The 24,691-nt window shown below is 27.1% G+C and overlaps 1 protein-coding gene across 2 annotated transcripts in view; it reads left to right on the top strand.

The window, feature by feature from the left end:
- Nucleotides 1-18,664: 18,664 nt before the first annotated feature.
- LOC136078078 (uncharacterized protein KIAA0825 homolog) overlaps nt 18,665-24,691 on the top strand; it is a 114,102-nt gene continuing 108,075 nt past the window's right edge. For both annotated transcript variants that reach the window (XM_065792915.1, XM_065792916.1), the window contains exons 1-6: nt 18,665-18,928; nt 20,239-20,353; nt 22,173-23,129; nt 23,201-23,326; nt 23,401-23,522; nt 23,809-23,962. In XM_065792915.1, the coding sequence (XP_065648987.1) occupies nt 18,798-18,928; nt 20,239-20,353; nt 22,173-23,129; nt 23,201-23,326; nt 23,401-23,522; nt 23,809-23,962 (1,605 nt within the window). In that variant the 5' untranslated portion in view covers nt 18,665-18,797. The remainder of the gene's footprint in view (nt 18,929-20,238; nt 20,354-22,172; nt 23,130-23,200; nt 23,327-23,400; nt 23,523-23,808; nt 23,963-24,691) is intronic.

Raw genomic sequence — 24,691 nt, 5'->3', positions numbered from 1 at the left:
TTCTGTCCTTTGTAATGCCATCCAAAAAAAGGCCTGTACTGCTATTATTAGATGTTCATGCAACACATACAAAAAATATGGAGTTCATAATGAAAGCACGTGAAAATTGTGTTACTGTTATTTGTTTTCCACCACATTGTTCACACCATCTGCAGCCACTAGATGTCTCCTTCATGGCACGATTTAGTAGCAACTATTCAAGCGAAGTTTGTATTTGGCTGCTTACACATTATCCTAGAGTTGTGATCGAATATCACATTCCAGAACTATTTGAAATAGCTTATATGAAATCTGCTAACATGTTGACGGCTGTAAATTGTTTTAGAAAGACTGGAATAAGTCCACTTAATCATGGATTCAGCAATACCAAATCTAACTACCAAGTCTCAAACACAAACTATTTCACTGCAAGAATTATCCCTGACATCTTCCTCTGAATCAGAAACTTCGTCTTCGTCAACTATGGCTTCTTTCACAATTGCTTCACCTGCAGAAATTGTGAGTATTTCGAATGAGAAAACTCAGCAAACTCGCAAACAATGCCAAAAGGGCAAAACAGCTATACTCACCAGTTCACCATGTAAAGCGGAACTGGCAAAAAAGATGGTTATAAAAATTAAAAAAAGAAAAAACGCTCAAACAGTTGACAAGACTGTAGAAACAAAAAATGATACACCTGCAGAAATTGTACCACGAAAAGTATACCCCCAGCAATTTTTGTGATTTTTGTTTAATAACATTTTCAAAAACTGTTGCAATTCTTTCTAAATTTGCTAATATTAAAAGCTTTTTTTTGTTGTTGTTGTTTGTTGAAATACACTAATAAAAAAACACAGGTCTTTTTTATTTTCATATTTCATTAATCTAAACCTTACGGGGGCTGTTATGACCCCACTTCCCTATATATATATATATATATATATATATATATATATATATATATATATATATATATATATATATATATATATATATATATATATATATAAATGTATATATATATATATATATATATATATATATATATATATATATATATATATATATATATATAGATATATATAGATATATATAGATATATATAGATATATATAGATATTTTTTTTTAAACATCTTCGCTTCTAACAAGCCACTAATTAAAGTTGGAAATATATATATATATATATATATATATATATATATATATATATATATATATATATATATATATATATATATATATATATATATATATATATATATATATATATATATATATTTAGATTATTCACCTCCCCAAGGCCCGAGGGGAGCCACTACAGTCGAGGAGGCTGCTCATTTTTAGTGTTTTTTCGCGTTTTTTTTATTGTTTTTTTTAGTTATTATTCGTGGTACAACTCTCTCTCAACTCTTTTAACTCCGAAACACGAACCTTGCCGAGCAAGGCTGCTGCGCGGAGAAACTATGTTGAGCGCGGTACTTCCAGGGACGTGGTGGGAGTCGAACTCCGAACCACCACAGCATATACACTGCCGCTCACGGAAGTTAGGACAGAGGATATTTTTTCGAAAAAGCAAAATTAATATATAATTACGTTACAGAATTTTTAATTTATATTAATAAAAATTATATTTTTTTATACATTTTCAATATAAAATATATTATTAGTCAGTTTTATGAAGTACAAATGTACAAAAACCATTATAATAATTAAATTTTTTTTTCGTCACAAAAGCCACCCTTTGATTTAATAACTGCTTTAACTATTCTCGGCATTCTTTCAATTAGTTTTCTGATTGTTTTTTTTTGAATATTATTCCATTCCTGTTCTATAATGTTCCATAAATGAGATTTTGATGTTGGACATACAGTTCTAATTTTTCTATCTAGTTCATCCCATAGTAACTTAATGGGGTTTAGGTCTGGGCTTTGGGGAGGCCAGGTCATTACACGTAATACATTTTCAGCTTTTTTTGATTCTAAATAATTTCTACATAATAATGCAGTATGTTTAGGGTCATTATCATGCATCAGAATAATATTATATCCGATTAATCGAAGTCCCGAAGGGATTGCACTCGTTTCCAGGATATCTCTATAATGTTCTGCTCTCATTATACCATCGATTTTATGCAAATATCCCACTCTATCTAGAGAGAAACAACCCCAAACTATCACAGAGGCTTCACCATGTTTTACTGTTGGAACCAGACATAGAGTTAGTATTTTTTCTTCAGCAGATCTTCTAGCGTAAACTCTTCGCTTATTTCCGAAAACTTCAAATTTTGACTCATCGGTCCAGAGTACTTGTTTCCATTCATCCATCGTCCGATTTTTGTGGAGCTGTGCCCAACGGAATCTCTTCTTTCGATTAACTTTTCGTAGATATGGTTTTCGGATAGCAACACGACCATGCAAATTAGCTTTTTGCAATATTCGTTTGATTGTACTGACAGAAACTTTTTTTTCTCGATTACAGTTGAAAATAGCTGTTATTTGTGGAGCAGTTAACATTCGATTACGCTTACTGATGATTTTTATACGTCGGTCATCAGTTTTTGTTGTTATGCGAGAAGGACCTGGACGATTTCTGTCTTCCAAACTTCCAGATTCTCAATATGGATGAATCGTATAGCTAACTGTTGATTTACTCAGATTCAATTTTTCAGCTATTTTTCTAACTGTATAGCCTTCTTGAAGCAAAGTGATTATTGCTGTCCTTTTTTCAACACTTATTGGCTTACCTTTAGGCATATTTTTTTCAATATTTTGAATTTACACTAAAAAAATTAATTATTAATTTTACCTTTGAACTTCTGCACTTGAAATTTTTAAAACACTAACACAAAATACACAAAATATCTGCAAAAACACAGTAAACAATAGAAATACTTGTTAAATGACAAACTTAAAAGATTTGAGTTGATAATGTAAAATACAGGTTCATACGTGACCTTTAATATGTTTCTGCGTTCTCTGTTTATTTATTTAAAATGATAAGACTTTTACTTGTGAGCACAATTTATGTTATTTTAAATGTTAGTTATTTTAATATATTTACATTAAAATAACTTAATTTAGAATTTTTTTGATACAAATTTTATTTAACTTGATTTATTTTTATATAAACATAATTTTTACTAATATAAGTGAATAATTTTATAACGTAATTACTTTTTAATATTGTTCTTTTGAAAAAATATTTTTTGTCCTAACTTCCGTGAGCGGCAGTTAATATATATATATATATATATATATATATATATATATATATATATATATATATATATATATATATATATATATATATTTATATATTAGGGTGCGGTTGTGCCTCTCTATAGGGGCACAACCGTTTTTTTTTGTCAAGTCTAATTTTTGTGATATAACATTTTCAAAAACCGTTTTATTTTTTTCTTAATTGCAGCAATTTAGAGCTTAATGATGTGTTTATCGAAATACACTGTTAAAAAAACGCACGCCGTTTTATTTTCATACTCCATTATTCTAAACGTTACAGGAGCTGTTGTGCCCCCACTTCCCCTATATATATATATATATATATATATATATATATATATATATATATATATATATATATATATATATATATATATATATATATATATATATATATATATATATATGTATGTATATATGTATATATATATATATATATATATTTATATGTATATATATATATATATATATATATATATATATATATATATATATATATATATATATATATATATATATGGTGAAACTTCAAGTCGAAGATAAAAGTTAGATAAGTGTTTTTTACTAATTTATTATTGTTCTGTTCTTTAAGAACATTGAGCACTCTATTTGTAAAATACACTAACATAATTTACATATATATATATATATATATATATATATATATATATATATATATATATATATATATATATATATATATATATATATATATATATATATATATATCTATATATCTATATATATATATATATATATATATATATATATATATATATATATATATATATATATATATATATATATATATATATATATATATATATATATATATATTGCCACTATTAATATATGATATTATAATAGTAGAAATTTAAATTATAAATGTAATTTATATCCATATCAATAACTAATTAACAGATTTAAAAACAACACATTTTGAAAACATCAAGTTAAAACTTTTTTTGTAATTCGTATAAGTTGTTCCAAGGGAGTTAAAATATTATGGGGAGTTAATTTGTTTCGCCGACAGGGGTTAATTTATTTCAAGGGGAGTTAATCTATTTCGAAATAGAGGGGTTAATTTATTTCATGACAACGGCACCTTTTTTTTGATATATATAATTTTTTTGCTTTATATAAACATTTTTTTCCTCGTATTATTATATAATGTAAATAGTTCATTTTTAAATATTAAACATTCTCTGCAGATTGGAAAACATTACAGCGCTGCTTTTCAAAATTTGCTCGCGAAGAATTTAATTTATTTTCATCTTTTCTTAATTGCGTTCGTTTTTATGACGCCAAGTTCTTTGTTTTTCCGATTATAATCGGAAAAACAAAGAATTTTTTGAAAACGCGTATGGTTGTGAGATTAACAATTATTAATCTCACAACCATTCGCGTTTTTAAGAAATCTTATAAGAAATTCTATTGTTTCTGTGCAGTGTTTGTCCGAATATCGATCTCACAACACCTCACGCAACTTAAAAAAGATCTATTTTTAAAACAAAAACTTTACAACAGTATTTGCAACAGTAACTTTTATTGTATCGTTAATGAATTTCCTGTTATTAGCGTTTTAAATTCAAAGTTATAACCTAGTTTATATATTTAAATACTGATATTAAAATACCAATTAAACAAAATAACGCAAAGCTAATTATGAAAAAAATTACCAGTTTCTTCTCGGTGGATTCCCCTGTTCAGAAAAAAATCAAATTAAATGCAAAAGAAACAGAAGAAATCAAAATTACAACGTCAGATTTACCTTCTGCAGACAATGACACCAAATATAGCTGGCCAAGTTGCTGGACTTTAGAGCAAAAAACAGAGTTTTGTTCCAAAAACGAGTGGCTTTATTTTCGACAAAAAAAGCTCGGTTGCACTACCTGCCAAAAAGTGAAAACACTTGGCGTAGAAGCTAAGATGGGAATGAAAATATCTAAAGAATGGTTCAATAATGAAGTTTCTTATTATGGTGAAAATAGAAAGCAACAGTTAAGTTCGTTACGTAAGAAAATATTTGATCCCAAATATCTGTAGGACATCAAGCTGCATTAAAGATGGTAGAAGAAGCTAAAAAAGAGACTCTGTCAAACAATATTTTAAAATCTTTAACGTGTAAGAAAATTGTAACAGCAAACATTTTTCGAACTGCATATAAAGTTGCTAAAGGAAATCAGTCTTTTAATAATTTTGAAATGGAAATTGATCTTCAAAAATTAATGGAGTTGAAATGGGTCGTATTCTTCATTCTACAAACGCATGCATTAATATTGTCAATCATATAGGTAACAAAATGAGGAATTATTGCAGAAGTCATAAAGTCAAAGAGTAAGATTTCGATAATTATTGATGAATCAACCACTATAAGCCCAAAATCAACACTGATAGTGTACATTCGGTTCTGTGTAAAAGGCAGCGGAATGAATTCATCAATCAATTTATTTTTGGATTTAGTGGAGCTTGAAAGTGTTACGGCTAAAGGACTATTTGTTGCTTTACTTGAATGTCTTTATTCTTATGGGATGAAAGATGAATATTTGAAAAATTATTTAGTTTCTGTAGCATGTGATGGCGCAGCAGTGATGTTAGGATGCAAAAGTGGCGTTTTTAAATTATTCACTGAAAAGTTTCCTTTTGTTATAGTTTGGCATTGTGCTAATCATAAACTGGAACTATCAGTAGGCAATACTATTAGGGAGATCTCAAGTATTAACAGATTCAAATCATTTCTTGATAAGCTTTACTTCGTGTATCATGCTTGCGAAAAAAATAGCAGAGAGTTACGTTCATGCGCAGAATTACTTAATACTCAGCTGCTGAAAATTGGTCGAATTTTAAATACACGTTGAGTGTCATCTAGTTTCCGTTCAGTTTTTGCAGTATGGGAAAATTACGAAGCGCTTGTGAAACATTTTGAGGAAATGTTTGATCCTACAAGGGACAAAAACGAAAAATCCACTTATGCAGGTTTAAAAAAAAAATTACATCAACATAGTTTTTAATGGATCTAGGATTAATGTGTGATGCTCTCCAAGAATTATCAGAATTGAGTTAAGACCTACAAGAGCGCAATATTGATCTATACAAAGCAAATCAAAAAATTAAAGCTCTTGTTCAAGTATTCGAAGAAAGAAGAAATAACGGTAGTCCCTATTACAAATTTGTTTTAGTTTCAGCACAGAATCTCCGATTTCATGGAGTTTTACTTCACAATAAAAATTCCAAAAACAATTCAGCTATTAACCCTAACGCCTGTTATATAAAACTAAAAGAGTCAATTGAAAAAAGGTTGCTTGCTGACAAAGATGTTGAATTAGCTCAGATGGCTCGCATCTTAGATCAAAATCATTGGTCTGATAACATAAACAACCAAGTGACATTTGGAGAAACTGAAATCAGAAATCTGTCGTTAAGACTACTGTTAAATGAAAGAGAAATGATTCGTGGATTCCGTGAATACCTGGCAGAAAAAACATATCCTGAAAATTTAGTTCATTTGGTACACGCTCTACATACTATTCCCATTTCCTCAAGTGAATGCGAACGAGTGAATGCGAACGAGTGAATGCGAACGAGTAAATGCGAACGAGTGAATGCGAACGAGTGAATGCGAACGAGTGAATGCGAACGAGGGTTTTCACAGATGAATCTGATCATCACATCATCAAGGGCTTCATTAATGGCAAAAACAGTTTCAACGTTGTTATTCATTAAATTAGTGGGACCACCGCTAACAAGCTTCGATCCTTCAAAGTATGTTGATTCGTGGTTACTTAGCGGAGGGCATTCAGCAGTAGACACTAAGAGCAAGGAAAGGAGACGAGAGGATATGTCCAACGAAAATTTGCAAAAACTATGGGATTTGTTATAAAAGTTTATAGCTTTGTAAAGTTTGCATTTTATATACAGTGACTGACCCCTGCCCCACTCACCCCCTATACAAAAAAAAACATCTGTCATTATTTGAAAAAAAGCTTCTTTTATTGGAAAACGGTTTCTCATATTTGCTCCCGCCTTTATGGGTATGATGTACGGGGGAGCCTACCAACAGCTATACATATAAAAATTATTTATAAATTAAATTACTAATTTCTGCCTCATTTTTGAAATATAAAGAAAAATACAGGTGAGTTCCGGCACCTTTTTTTTAGAAAAAAAGTACTGTATATAAATATATATATATATATATATATATATATATATATATATATATATATATATATATATATATATATATATATATATATATATATATATATATATATATATATATATATATATATATATATATATATATATATATATATATATATATATATATATATATATATATATGAAAATATTATAAATAAAAATATTAAATTAAATTTCATTAACTGTTTACTGTTAACTGTAAATTTCATTACTTTTCTTGATTGTTTATATTGAAAGACTCGCTTTTCAAAGGAAAGATATTCTTTATATACCTGAATACCTATGGAGCTTTTTTTGTAGTTGAAAATCTTACTAGATTATAACATAACATTGAATTAAATTTATTTAACTATTGACGGTAAATCAATTATAGAAAAAAGTAATAATGATTTTTATGATAAGAAGAAGTGCTTAACCATAAATAAAATTCTAACATTTCTAGAAGGAACCTCTAAGTTGTGTCACACAGAGCTTAGTTAATAGTCAAAACAGTTTTATAAAATGTTTCATTACAAGTTTTAACTCTGTTTACCTTGCAGTTATGTTATAATACCTCCTAGCATTACTGCAGAGGGTAATTAATGACTAACAGGTGCATAAAACGTTAATAGATTATAGATTAAAATCCAACTAAATCTAAGATTTGAGTTAAATGTTAAATTTTAAAATCATACAACTTTAAATTTTAAAATCAAAAAAACATGAAATAAGTATGATTTTGAAATGTTTAACAAAAACAATGCATATTTTAAATGATTATTAAATTTTAAATCAAAATCAAAATAAAATCAACTTTTTCAGATATCTTTGTATCGATTTTTTATTGATTGCATTAAATTAAACAATCTTAAGCTTCGTACATTATGGGGGGGGGGGTCAAAATCTTTAAATATGTATGGAATTATTTAAAAATGTATACATAAATATACTCGCATAAATATTCTTAAATAAAAACGTATTGGTATTTACCTTGTTAATGGATAAAAATAATAAAATGGATAAAAATAAAAATACTGATAAAAACGAAATGCAATCAAATACAGAAGCTACAGAAATATCTGTGAAATTAGTTCGTGAAATATTCTCTGAGATGTTTAAGAAACAACAAAAAGACATTCTTAAACTTATAAGTGGAAATTTAAAAATTGCAAATGACAGAATCGATGGACTTTTGAAAGAAATTAAAGAAACGTGCAAAGCTTTGCAAGCTGAAAGTAATTTGAGGAAATTTGAAATGGGAAAAATAAATGACAGACTCTCAAAATTAGAACAGACTCAAAAAGATATTGAAAACAGTATCACTTTTACACAAGATACACAGGAAGAAAAAATTAATAAAATTGAAGAAAAAATTGTTACAAAAGTAGCATTTAATGCGGAAGAAAAAAATAAGCTGCGACAACTGGAAGATCGACTGAGAAGAAATAATTTGCGTCTCGAAGGAATAGCAGAAAGTGAAAATGAAAGTTGGAATGTATCTGAAGAAAAAGTTCTTAATATCTTTGAAAACAATCTAAATGTAAGTGGCGTAGTTATTGAAAGGGCACATAGAACCGGAAAAACTGGGCTAAGCAAACCAAGATCAATCGTGATAAAACTCCTGAACTATAAAGATAAAATTAGCATATTAAAGAATTCAAAAAAGTTAAAAGGAACAGGAATATTTATAAATGAGGACTACTCCTTGGATACCCTAACCGTACGGAAAAATCTCTTTGAAGAAATGCGAACTCACAGGAACAACGGTAAATATTCTGTTGTTATTTATGATAAATTAGTAGTTAAAGATTTTAAAAAATCACATAAGAATGCTTAAAGTATATTTATTTATTATATTTTTATGTCTTAAATAATATTCTTAGTTTTTATTGTTAAAATGACGGAAGCCAACAGTTTTAATGTTTTTGACATATCAGAAATGAAAAACGCACTAAACCGAATTAATGACGATGATAAAAACATGAACTTTTTTGACGAAATTTCAGTAGATACGACTTATTACAATGTTGACGATGTTAAACATGTTCTTAATTCTTCATCATCTTATTTTTCATTATTACATATAAACATCAGAAGCATAAATAAAAACTTTGAAAATTTAAAATTGATGTTAAATAATATAAGTAACAAGTTTAGTATTATCTGTCTGACAGAAACTTGGTGTCATCGAGACGCAATAAATTCTAACTTTCAATTATCAGGGTATAAACCTATTCATCAACCGAGAGAAAACGGCAATGGCGGGGGCGTATCTATTTTCGTCCAAAACTCATTGGTTTTTAAACATGTTGAAAACCTCAAAGTAAATGACGCTAATTGTGAGTCATTAACTATTGAAATAATTAATAAAACAAATAAAAATACATTTATAACTGCAATATATAGACCGCCAAACGGTAATTACAATCAATTTGAAAACCACTTAAACTATTTGCTACCAAAGCTTATTAAAAAAAATGTGTACTTATTAGGTGATTTTAATTTGAATTTATTGAATAATAAAGCTAATAACCAAGTCGTGAATTTTATAAATACACTTTTGCAATACAGCGTTTTTCCCATGATTAATAAGCCAACACGTGTGACTTAAACAACTGCATCTATTATCGATAATATTATTACTAATAATTACACAAGGACTAAAATCCAAAGTGGTATTATTAAAACAGATATAACTGATCACTTTCCAGTTTTTCTGATAATAAATTCTGCAACCCTTGAGAATAAAATAAAAACAAAAACGGTATACGTAAGGAAAATAAATAATGAATCAATCGCCACGTTTCGTGATCTCTTACATGAAGTAAACTGGGAATTTTTAACTGATTGCAATGACGTTAATGATGGCTACAATTTTTTTATTCGCATGTTTACAAGACAATACGAAAAGGCCTTTCCAAAAATAAAAAAAATTGTTAATTCTAAAAATTTGTTAAGTCCGTGGATGACGAGAGGACTCATTAAGTCGTCAAAAAGAAAACAAAAACTTTACCAAAAATTTTTAAAAAAAAAGAACTACAAAAATGAAATCAAATACAAAAAATATAAAATTCTTTTGAAAAATTAAAAAAGCAATCCAAAAAAAATTACTACTCTTCGTTACTTAATAAAACATTTGGAAATGCAAGGAAAACATGGAATGTAATTAAAGAAATAACAGGAGTGGGAATTGTGAAAAGTGATAATCTTCCAAAAAGATTGCAAAGAGATGATAATAGAGGAGATGCTTTTGTTAATAAAGAAATTGCTGAAACATTTAATAGCTTTTTTATAAATATAGGAAAAAAGCTTGCCGGTGCAATTCCTGAGGGAAAAAAATCATTTAAATTTTTTTTGAAAAAATCTGATTCCTTCATGGAGGAGTCGGAGCTTTTAATTGATGAACTTCGACTAGCAATTAGTATGCTGAAAACAAATAAAAGTGCGGGTCTGGATGAAGTTAACCCTGATGTTGTAAAAGCGGTCTCAGATATTATAGAGAAACCTCTTTTTAAAATTTTTAATCTTTCCCTAAAAAACGGCATTTTTCCTGACCAACTAAAATTAGCAAAAATAATTCCGATATACAAAGGCGGTGATGACTCAATAAAATCTAACTACAGACCAATTTCCATACTTTCTTGTTTTTCCAAAATAATAGAGCGTATTATGCACAACAGACTGTACAATTATCTTGAAAAAAACAACATTCTTTATCATAAACAGTTTGGATTTCGCAACAACCATTCCACGGAACATGCAGTAATTGATCTTGCCAACCAAATTTTAAATGGTTTTGATAACGACAGTTACACACTCGGAATTTTTCTAGATCTATCAAAAGCATTTGATACTGTCAACCACAAGATTCTAATTTATAAACTACACAATTATGGAGTAGTTCACTCCAATTTAAAGTGGCTGCAATGTTATTTACAAAATCGTAAACAAGGAGTACCATATGACTTAACATGTTCCCCATTTGAATCAATAAATTGCGGAGTTCCCCAAGGATCAATACTTGGACCCCTGCTGTTTTTAATTTATATTAATGATATTTATTTGTCCTCAAAAATACTTAATTTTATTATTTTTGCTGATGACACAAATGTTTTCTTTTCTGACTCAAATTTAAAAAATATTTTTTATATTGTAAACACAGAATTAATATATCTTAATGAGTGGTTTGAAGCAAATAAACTTTCATTAAATATTGAAAAAACGAAATATATTTTGTTTGCTAAGTCATCTAAATCCGAGAACCTTCCACTCAAATTACCTGAACTAACAATTAACAATATTAAAATAAAAAGAGTTTTTTCAATCAAAATACTAGGAATAATTTTCGATGAGAATTTAAATTGGAAAAGTCAAATAAAGCTAGTCGAGAACAAAGTTTCAAAGACCCTGGGGATTATGTACAAGACAAAACATCTTTTAAATAATTTATGTTTAAAAAATTTATACTTTTCATTTATAAATAGTCATATTAACTATTGTAATATTGCCTGGGCAAACAATCATTTATCTTTCCTAAAAATTATTTATACTAAACAAAAGCAAGCAAGTAGATTAGTTTTGGGCGCAAGTAGATACGAAAGTGCCGAGCCGTTACTCAAGGAAATAAATGCTCTAAATGTATACAAACTAAATATATACCATAACTTGTTATTTATGTTTAAACTTCAAAATGAAATGATTCCAAAATATTCTTTTAAAAGTTTCACTCGAATTAATCATAAATATGAAACAAGACATTCAATGAGTAATTACTACATCCCACTAACATCACTCAAAAAATCTGACTTCTCAACTATATGCCGGGGACCACGCTTGTGGAATTCGGTTCTTGACGAAAATATGAAAAAAATAAAATCTATTGCTACATTTAAAAGAACTATAAAAAAACACTTACTAAATTTAAACATTACGTACATTCTCTCATTTTTTTGAAAAAAAAAATCGAAATAGTTTTGTATTTTTAATTTTTTATGTACTTTATTTAATTTTAATATTGTATTGAATATGTATATGCATATGAAGCGAATTAAATTTTTTTGTTTTTTTTTGTTTATTGTCTTTAATATGTATACGAATATGTACAGATTTGTAATTTTTTATTTGTTATTTCATATTTTAACTTTATCTTAAATTTCTTATTTTTTTAAATTTAAGTTCTTTTTTTTAACTTTAAGTTCTTCTTTAACCTTCTAAAATTTCTAACCAATTTTTTTTTTTTTTAAACTTAATAATTTCACTATTTTATGTAATATTGGAAAATGTAAAATTTATATGTATTTTTTTTTTTTTGTATTTCACAAAGGGGCTTGATGATAAGTCATTTTGACTTCTACTTGCCCCAGTCAGCTTGTAATTATATATATTTGTTTAAATTTATAGATAACATGGTCAAATGTGTAAAATGACGAAATAATGACGTAAAAAAATTAAAAAAAAAATATCGTTAAGATTTTGACCCCCCCCCCCATAATGGGCGATTTTTGCTTCACTTTTTCTTATGCCGATTTACGGCAGTTATACATCTAGTTATTCTTAATATATCATTGATATATCATTGATAATATGAGAAATGATTTAAGCGTCTCCGATGGCGATAAAGAAGTTTTAATAATTGAACTTTTACTTGAAAAAACAAAAAGTATTGTTCTAAGCTGTTGTTATCGACCACCAGACAACGCGAGCGAAAACCTAAGCATGTTTTTACAACGTATCGTGAAAACAAGTGACGCAGAAAAAAAAAAAGGTTTTGTAATTGGGGACTTTAATACGAATTGTTTTCTTTATAAAGATGACCATAAAGTTAAAAATTTTTATGACACAATTTTTGAAACAGGATCTATATCTTTAATTAATCACCCTACTAGGGTAACAATAAACACGGCTACCCTAATAGATAATATAATTACAACAGACATTTTAAATAAAGATATTCATAAAAACTGATATATCCGATCATTTTCCTATATTCCTGATTTTAAACTCAAATTTAGAAAAAAATATTAACACCCCAATAGTTGTAAAAAAACGTATTTTCAAACAAAAAAAATCTCGACCTATTTAAAGATCAGCTCTCTTTACTCCGTTGGAATCGTATCGATTTTAATGACAATGCAAATAACATCTACGAAACATTTTATAAAACATTGTTTTCTGTTTACGACGCTAATTTTCCAATTGTTGAAAAAATAATAAAAATAAACAAAAGCTCAAAAAGTCCCTGGATTGCGTAGGGATTAAAAAAATTGTCAAAAATTAAACAGAAGTTATATATTAAATATTTAAAAACAAAAACACCTGTTAGTGAAAAAATATATAAAAACTACAAATATCTATTTGAAAAAATACGTAAAGGCCTAAAAAGAAATTACTACTCAGAACTAATTATAGTGTAATGAACTAATTATAAATGTAAAAACGACTTGAAACGCACATGGCAAATTGTGAAAGAAATTACTGGAAAACAAAAATCACGTTTAGGTTTTCTACCGCAGATTATAAAAGTTGATAACATAAGTTTATATGACCCAAGAGCCATATCCCATGAATTTACTAAATTTTTTATTGGGATAGGTCCTTCCCTATCAAATAAGATTCCAAATACGACAGCTTCCTTTAATGATTTCCTCGTACCTATGGATAATTGCATTTGTTCTGATGAGTTAACCTCAGAATTATCTTTTGAGTAATTTGATGTAGCTTTGAATTCTTTGAAAAGAAACAAAGCACCAGGAGCAGATGAAATTAATGGAAATGTAATTATAGACTCGGTATATTAAAACATGTTCTTTTTAAAGTTTTTAAAGCTTCTATTAATCAAGGAATATTCCCAGACCAATTGAAAGTTGCTAAAGTTACTCCTATCTTTAAAGAGGATTTTTTTTTTTTTTTTTTTTTTTTTTTGCTGTTTAACAATAAATAATCAACATATATATACAAGAAAAAAATAAAAATATGTCCGTAGAAACAAAGAAGACAGTAAAATCTTGTCAACAAGCACCGTTTTTGTATATACAATAAAAAAATAAAAACTGTTCTTTTTTACAATGATCTTTATAAAATAAAGAGTTAAACAGACAGACAGGGTGACAGATCAAATATTAGGAACTATCGTCCAATCTCTGTTCTTTCGGTATTTTCAAAAGTTTTAGAAAGAATAATGTCTAAAAGAATTTACAAACATTTCAACAAAAATAACTTACTATATAACAAACGATTCGGCTTTAAAAAAGGTAACTCAACAGAACATGCAATAATCCAGTTTGTGCATGAAATCTCGAAATCTTTTGAAAAAAACAGCACATGTTAGGTATCTTTATTGACCTATCAAAAGCTTTCGATCTCTGTTCTTTCGGTTTTTTCAAAATAGATCATTATTTCAAAATAGATCATTATATTTTACTTCAAAAACTTAAATATTATGGAATTAAAGATTTTAAAATGGTTTAGAAGCTACTTAAAAAAAAGAAAACAATAAAATTTCAAAAAACATTGGGATTCTATATAAAGCTCGTAACTAAGTTAATAAAAATTGCTAAAGCCAACTTTATTCCTCTTTTAGTTAAAACTTCTTTATCGTCGTCAAAAACATGCGATCCGCATAATTAACTATGATGATCGTTTTACACATAGAAAACCTACTTTTACTGAAATGAGATTATTGAATTTATTTGAACTCAATGTTTTTAAAGTTTTATGTTTTGTATTATTATGGAGAAATAATTTATCCCCTACCGCTTTTTATAGTATTTTCTATATATATATTAATTTTTGTGTGAAAAAAATTAATATATATATAGATTAATTTTTGTCACACAAAATTTAATCAATTTTTCATTGCTTCTTGTTGACCCCACCTATGGAATAATATTGTTCTGCGGAATTTCGATCAACCAACTTCCTTTAATCTTTTCAAGCTCAATCTAAAAAAATTTATTTTTTTTCACTTGATAATATACTCAGATACTTCTAATATTTTGAAAATTGTTATTTAACTTGAATTTTATTATTTTTTTATTTTAATTTTTACTTTATTTTATTGTCTTTATTTTGCTTGTTTGTATTTTATAAGGTTCTGACGACAAGATCTTGTGATTTTCTTTTTGACCCTAGCTTATGTTTAATTTAGCAGTTTATATATGTGCGCATCTATACATGTGTAAGTGTATATATGCTTACATTTATATATGTGAGTCTTTTTCTTATTTTATTTATGCTGATATTGGAATTTTTTAAATTGTAACACCTTATATACGGCATATAATTGAATTTTAATGTAAGAAAAGTTAAAAAAAAAATATTTCCGCATTTCCATGTATTTCTCAAAATAGGAAAATTAGATTTCAGGTAAATCTGAGGCTATATTTTAGGTGGCTTTGGTTTTTTTCAGAGGGGGCAGGCAGGTTTCTAAAGCAGAGTGTCGAGCAACACATTTTCAAGCAACGAATTTGTATAGTTCTTACTTTGTTTCACAACATTTAAAAGCAATTTTAGCGCACTTCTTTCAATTATATCTAGCTTTTTCATCAAAGCAGAATTATTTTCACATAGCTCTAAACCATAGGAAATAGGATTCCAGATTGAATAAGAGAACAACAGTTCTAAAGTTTGAGTTTTTTTTATCAACATTTGTATAACTGAGTGAAGGAAAAGTTGAATGTTCAGTATCCCTTGTGAGTCCCAGATGTCTTTTATTATTAGTTTGTTCTGAAGATTTTATTTGTTACCAGAAATCGTTATCGTATTGGTTTGTATTTATGCTTCACCTGAAATCAAAAACCCAGTTTTTTCGGCATTTAGTTAAATACATTTGTAAATATTACATGTTTTTATAATCTTTTTGAGACCAGAGAGGGTAAATCTTAAAAGTATGATGCCATCCGCATATACTACCACATCAGTAAAGTTACCGTATATAGATACCTTGATTTTTTATAGTTTCAAGAAGATTTTCAGTGTAAATGTTATAGAAGTTAGGTGAATGAATAGATCATTGTCTTACTCCTTGCTTTAGAATAAAAGAATTTGGTTTACAACCTTGATATGAGACTGTTGCACTACTATTGTTATTTAACGAAGAGATAGCGTTAACTATAAAGAGTGGTAATTTTTTATCAAAATAATATTTTATCAAATAGGATACCCCAGTTACAGCTATAAAAAGTTTTTTCTGCATCTAAAGAGCTTAGGTACATAGGGGAATTGTTGCTGTTGTAATGTTTAATTGTTTCGCTAATTAGAAATTCAGCATGTTGCGTTAAACAGTTGGCATTGAATCTAAATTATAGGGGGTGAGTAACTCTGATATTCGGTCATATAATGACGGTTAGGTATTCTAGAACTTTTGTAAAAATTGGTATAATGCTAATACCACGATAGTTGCTCGGGCTATCTAAAGATTTTTTGTACGATTTAACAAGGGGTACAACAACAGACGTCGACATTGATACTGGTGTCTATCCATAATTAATGGAATAATTAAAAATTTGATGAACCATTTTGTTAAAGTATCACAGTTTGCGTATTTCAAATATTCTGCTGAGATAAAGAAGTTCAGTTATTGTAACATCAACATGATTTGTACACGGGGGAATTCTCCGATTTTCATTACGATGTGTTATTTTTGGAGTATTCAGTACTCTTTCAAAGTGGTTCGCGAATTCTGAAGTAATGAATTCTTTGTATTTATTATTATTTATGGTAAATAATCTTGAACTTATTTCTTTTTTTAAACATCTAAAAGCATTTCAATAGTTCTTCGGCCTTATATTTTTATAACTTTTCAATTTTAATATACTGTGCGCAAATTTTAATTTTTTAAGCCAACTCGACGGCTTCGCGAAAGCCTTTACGAGTCATTAGGTAACGATTGAAACGGAGTTTAAATCTTTTAAAAAAACCAGAATCTCTCCATTTTTTTAAATGAATTGAAAGAATAGTTTTAGAACGACTTAATTCAGGTGTCCACCAAGATTTTAAATACAAACATCGCTTTTTATTTTTTAAAGTTTCCTTAAAAGCTATTTGAGCGCTGCCAGCAATTATTTTATAGATTCGAACAAGGTTGTGTTCATAATATCAGTAAAATTTAGATTGTTAAAGCAATTGGTTAAATGGTTATTATATGAATTTATAAAGTTAGAATTGTTCCAAGCGTAGCTAGGAATATTAGTATTTTCTGCTACTTCAATGGTATTGTATTTAGTGCGCTTACCTTTAACTTCAACTGATATTGATAGTGGTAGGTGATTTCTCGAATTACTTGAGCACTCAGGAAGAACAATGCATTTAAGATTTAGAAAACTTGTACATTTTGGTACCTCTAACTTCAACTGATATTGATAGTGGTAGGTGATCTCTCGAATTACTTGAGCACTCAGGAAGAACAATGCATTTAAGATTAAAAAAACTTGTACATTTTGGTACGGCGACGTGATCAATATCACGTCGGTGGTGTCTGATGTCGATAAGTATAAGTAGGGCTAGAATCTTTAGTTACATCTACTAGTTCTAATTGATTTTTTAAAAAAAATTCAGATAAGTGCACAGAATAAATATTTCTTTTTGAATTCGATCTTTCAAATAAATCATACATTTGGTGTGGAAATAATTGTAAGTCACCGGTTATAATTATGTTGCCGTCATCTTCGAATTTTTTCGAAATTTATTGCTAAAATATGGTTATGGAGTGACATGTTGCTAGGATTTGATCATTTACTGTCTCAGTGACATCTGGAAAAGCGCAACATCCTGCTTGTTTTTGTAATCGAGTGACAATGCTCACAGTACTTTTTAGCTAAATACAATGTTAATGTCTTTTTTTGCGAATCTTGTGTAACTCCTGTTGTAATTAAAAAAAATGTATTAATGATTGTTGATCAAGCTTTATGTGGTAACGGAAGTGACCATAAAATCAAAAATGAAACTTAAATAAAATACTATATCACTAATAATTTATTCGCAACGCCTCCTAAGCTCCCAGGTGCTCCAAGAAGTCCTTATGGTCTTATCACATCTTGAATTAGAAGTATTTATAAAATTAACGTAAAAAGCAGATTTTTTGAATGCTTGAGATTTCGGGACTCATCAAATATTTTACCTTTATAGCTACGAAAAAATAAGTACATTAACGCTTTTTATTTATGAAAATGTTATATTATTTATTTATATTTCTTTTTTACTATTTTCAGCTATAAAATATATTTATATTAAGAAACCGGTGGTTCCGATATTATTTGCATTTTTTTTCCGGCCGCACTTTCTATTTACATCAGAGAGAAATTTTTTTTTAATAATGAAGAAGTCAGATTCACTCTTATATAAACAAATTTGCTTATAATTAAAATATCAGGCTTTTTGTGATTACCTACAGTTAATAAATGGATACTGAAGTTAGTGAGTTTATAGATAACTTCCTTGAAAAAGTTGAAGTGGGACAAAATTTTTGTGGTAAAGATTTAGAGAAATTACTTGATGTTGTAGATGGAAAGTTAAATTTAGTTTCTAATAAGTAAGTTATTATTTGGCTTTATTTGATTTTTTCTTCTCGTAAATTTTTAAATTTTAAAATCATTTAAATCATGTATTTTAAGCGATCAAAAAGTAATAGCACAAAGGTGGAAAATAGAACCACTTTAGAGGTTATTAAGATGATCATTAATATAGTTTATATTATAGACAAGAAACAACACAAGAACAAGGATAGACAAAAATTTGTGGTGTCTCAAAAGTTAATGGAAATAAAGAAAAGTGTTGTCCATCATGGGGAATTTTAACAATGAGTTATGAATAATGAAGCCTTCTGTTATAATAGTTAACATTTCAGCATTAGAATAATAGTGTTGATCGTTTGAGAGTTGTTTGAATCAAGATGAGGTATTTGAAGTTTGTTAATACAAAAATCAAGAGTTTGCTAAATGGTAAGAAGAATCAATAGGAAATAGTTACAAAAGGTGAGATCAATCTCCAAATTTTTTTTAAAAGTGAAACCACATATTCTAATTTCCATCTGGTTTCAGTAAAACACTTATTAAATAATTTAGAGAGTATTGAAAAAAGTTTTGGAGAAACTTTTGTAAGGCTGTGACAGAAATGTTGTCAAGCTGAAGAAGAGTTTCAGTGAGAAATAACTTGGCAGCTGAAGCCAGAGTGATTTAGATGTGATTTGAAACAAAAAGAAAAGTGGTTGATTAACAAAGTGCTAAATGAAAACTCATAGCAAAATAGACAGTAAAATCAAACCTGTATTCATGACAAATATATTCATTAATTCGTGGGAAATATATTGGTCAATTGATATGTAAATCTATGCCAAGGCCGAGCATGTGATTATTGGAATCTATGTGATAAATTAAAAGTTAATAGAGTCAGCACTAATATCTAAAACAGCTAATTAAATTAATTATACAAACAGAGAATTGATGAAGTTTGCAGAAATTAAGATTCAACAGATGAATATTTACTTTGAATGCCACAGTTATTTGTAAAGAATGGATTAAATCAATTTAGTAATAAAGTTTTTATATTAAGTTTTTCTTTCTATAAATATTTTTAAATTGATATAGAACTTGACTAAATCATAGATAGGACCTCAGTACTGCTTATCATATCAAAGGATCTCAGTACTGTATATATCATAGTACCTCAGTACTGCATATCATATCAAAGGACCTCAGTACTGCATATATCATAGGACCTCAGTACTGCATATTATATTATATCATATCATAATTATATCAAAAATCTTCAGCAAATTTATATTTTTACTTTTTAATGTTATGAAAATTGGTTTTTAAATAATTCTTTTAATTTTAATTATAGGATGGAAAAAATTGAGGCAGAACTTGAAATTGAGCATAAGAACCTTGAATCGTCTAGTTATAATAATCATTGTGAATTTGATCCATTAGCTGTGCAATGTTTTCTGAACAACATAGTAAAGTCATTAATATATTTTTAAGTAATGTAGACTGTGTTTAATAAATCAGAAAAAAAAATGTTTTTATTATACACTATTGTAATTATTGCATATATACATATATATATATATATATATATATATATATATATATATATATATATATATATATATATATATATATATATATATATATATATATATATATATATATATATATGTATATATATGTATATATATGTTTATATATGTTTATATATATATATATATATATATATATATATATATATATATATATATATATATATATATATATATATATATATATATATATATATACATTTTTCAAACTTACAAAGTTCATCATCAATTTAAAATGACCAATTTAAAAGTTTTCAATATATTTGTTACAAATTAATTAAAATCCATTAAAAATTGCTGTTAAAAAAACTATTTATAATACATAATTAAAATAAAAAGTATAATACAAAGGAAATAATAAAAATACAATCAAATTTAAAGTTAACATTCATTACAAAAAAGGTATTGTACAATAACAGACAGGATGTTAATATAAGTTTGGTAAGAACAATTCAATACCTCTGTGCCTAACTTGTTCGTTTAACTAATGGTTCTGCCATTTTATGTAAAGACTTTTTTTTAATTTCTAGTTCAGTTTCCCTATTGGCAGAATCTAGAATGGTAAAACATTCTGCAGTTGCTTTATTAAAACAATCAATGTTGGATTTATTATGTTGGAATATATGTTATTTTTTATCTTTCCTTAAATGTTCATCAATACGTTGAGAAATGTGTCTGACAGTTTGCCCTATGTAACAAACATTACAGTTTGCACAATTAAATTTATAAACAATGTTAGATTTTAATTTTCTGGGAATAATATATTTTTATGAAAAAAAAACTGTTGAATTTTAGTAGAAGTAAATACCAGCTTTAAATTTCTCTTTATATATATATATATATATATATATATATATATATATATATATATATATATATATATATATATATATATATATATATATATATATATATATATATATCTTGGTCTGTAAAAATTAGACTTAATGCTTACGGTGGTTTCAAAGAAACTCTTCGGAGGAATAATACATTTGGTAGATTAACTTGGCAAAATATCAATATTTAAAATTTTTTTCCAATGGAGATATTCAGTTTTTAAGGTTTCGCTAAATAACACCTAAAATTAGCAAGTTTCAAATGAGAATTTTTTTCCTTAAACATTTTTCTAAACAATTTTACCAAAAAGGGAAGTACTAAAATAAGTTTTACAAACCAAAGCTTATGCAGTTGTTGGTCTGTAGATAGTTTCAATTTTGGAAGTAGTTATTTAGTTGGGTTGATAAATGAGTAACAAGGAATTAAAAAATAGAAGAAATTAAATATTTTAAGAATTAAAAAAGTGATTCTTAACTAGTCAAAAATTAGGCAATATTTATTGTAACTAATTAAAAATAAGGCTTTTCTCAATAAATTAAAACATTTTAAAATGTCTAACAAAAGCAAAAATCATGAGAATTCTTGCAAAACCATATGTTTTTTATGTTTACAAAAATGCAAAAGAGATTTTAATAATGGAAAGGTTCCAAGAGGAGTGATAACTGCAGAAAGTTGCTCGAAAAATTTAATCAAGGTGAAAAAAATGTTTTATTGCATGAGTTGTTTAATTTTGTGTCAATTCATGTTAAGCCAGCGACTTGAAATCATTATTTATTAAATTATCTAATAAATGCAACATACATACATACATACATACATACATACATAAATGAGTTTAATGATTTTATTGATTTTTCAGATACAAGCTGCTGAACGTAATGTTGGTTTTGAAGATCATATTGTAAAAATTCTTGTTGATTTTTGCTATCATAATTGTATTGTTTTACCATCTTCATCCCTTATAACAAATCTAAATTATCTATCTATAAATTCTCTTGAAAATGATTTGTTAACAGATCAGAGTTTATTATGGTCAAAGTTACTTATAAAAATGCGAAATGGGCTTACTAACATGCTAGCTTCATTACCTATGACCAATATATATATGAATTCCTCACAATTTGAATTTGTAGATTTTTTAAATAAAAGACGATTCTATCTCTTTCAGTTATTGAATGTTTTGCTTTCTTTTAATGAAACCATGTCATTATATTGCAAAGTGCGAGAGAACCAACTTTTATTAAATCAGTTTGATAACAATGATAATTCAGTTAAAGCATTATCTAACCTAGAAAGAGCTATGGAACATCATCATATTATGTTAAATGAAGATTCAAAGTTAATTCAATCTGTTTTTATAGATGAGTTGGATATTTCTTCAATGAACAGACTGTTAACAGTATATTCAAAAGATATATGCTCTAAATTAAGAGAGTTTACTGTGTTTTATTCTAATGATCATTATACGAATGACTACAAAGTTCATACTTTTACAATAAAAGATTTAAAATTGTTTGCAAAAGCTATCACAATTCTACAAAAGTGGCATGAACAAATCAAAACAATAGTTGTTCATTTAAATGATGAAAAAGTGCAAAATAACGAATTTCTTTTTGAGGTATATGAAGATATTGGAGAGCATTTGCAATGGGAAAAAGAATTAAATGAGTTCTACCCTGCTTTGAATGCTTCTGTTGTATCTTATCTAAAATGTTTGCCAAATGCAATTTTTCAAGATTCAGATTTTTTGAAAATGGTTTATATTTCTGATGAATTATTACTAATAAATCCAGCTTATCCAAAAAAAGTTAGCTTTGTAAGTCATTTTTTGTTTAAAATTATATAAAGAAAACTTGAGAGAAGCAAAATTAAAAATTCAATATTTAGAAATGCAGCCAATTTCTCACTTTGATATTTGAAATGTTAGTGTTCACAAAAATAAAAGATATATCAGAAACCATTCACACAACAATCAGTGATATCTTTGATCAATATTATAATCATCTTAAGCAGGTTGAAGATATTTTTATTTATTTATTTTTTCAATTTATTTTTTATATTTTTTTATTTTGAATAATTTTCTATAGGTTTATGATAGTTTCAACACATCAGAAAAAAAGAACATTGATATTCTCAATATGATTTTATGTGACAGTGTTCTGTTGGAAAGTATACTAACACAATGGGAAGAAAATGAGTTTAAAAAAAGGTAAGTTTATGGTTCATATATAAATTATGGAAATAATTTGTAAATATAAGTTATATTATTGTTTTCAAAATTTATAATTTTATTAAATGAGGAAAAATTAAATGATAATTTCACCACTTACAAAAGTATTGAAAAGTTTTAAAAATTTTTCACAGTTATTTTTAATTGACATTTATTATTGATAAATTCAAAAGTTCAGACTTTTTTTTTTAACTTCAAGAATACAAAAATTTTTATATTTATTTTTAGTTTTAATTTAGTTTTAGTTCTCTTTATTTTTATTTAGACATGGTGTTTACTATTTGCTGATTCAAAAGTTTAAAAACTTAAAGACTGAACTAATCAGTTTGATAAGTACATACCACTTGTTCACTTTAAGATCAGCACTTGTTTATGATGTTCATTCAAACAACTGGAATGAAGAACGGAAGTTTTGTGAAGTAACTTTTTTTTGGTTTCACATTAATTACTTAATTTGTGGGTGGTAGTGTGCTTGTTTCATAAACAAGAAGTTCCGAGTTTGATCCCCACCACAACCCTGGTTGTACTGTGCTCAATTTGTATTTCCACTGCAGCAGGCTTTTTTTTTAAGGTTTGGACTTCGAATTTAAAGAGTTGGAGAGGATTGTTATCACGATAAAGTAGCCTCCTTGACTGTAGTGGCCCTCTCAGCCTTGGTTACATAAAAAATAAATTAAAAATAAAAATAAAAATTTTGAATATAGCTGAATTATTTTTTTATAAAAGAGCAGAAATGTTTATTCATTTAAAAGAAAGTTGTTTAATTTATATAAAGGAAGAAAGTTTGTTATATTGGATTAAATCTAAGTATGATTGAAAAAAAAATTGAGATATTTGATAGGAGTGAGGAATAAGCTTGATAGGGTAATGGGTGAGTAAAAAAAGTTAAATAAAGTTTGTAATGGTTGCTATCACTTTGTCACTATCTATTATATATAAAAGAGACAGTTATTTCCTATAGAAAATTCTAAAGCAGACACACATATTTATATCATATTGTGTATATTTACAATTTATTGGTTAATTGAATTGTGTCCAAGTTATCAAATGATTAAGGCCTCAGCCATAGTCAATAACAAAATATCCCCAGAACCCCAACCTCTGTCAATCTTAAAGTTAAACAAAGTTATTGGTAAGAAGCAGGGAAC

Source organism: Hydra vulgaris, chromosome 03 (assembly GCF_038396675.1).
Source record: "Hydra vulgaris chromosome 03, alternate assembly HydraT2T_AEP".
Lineage (NCBI taxonomy): Eukaryota > Metazoa > Cnidaria > Hydrozoa > Anthoathecata > Hydridae > Hydra > Hydra vulgaris.
The sequence above is the reverse complement of the archived record's forward strand: the minus strand, read 5'-3'. Positions and strand labels throughout refer to the sequence as shown.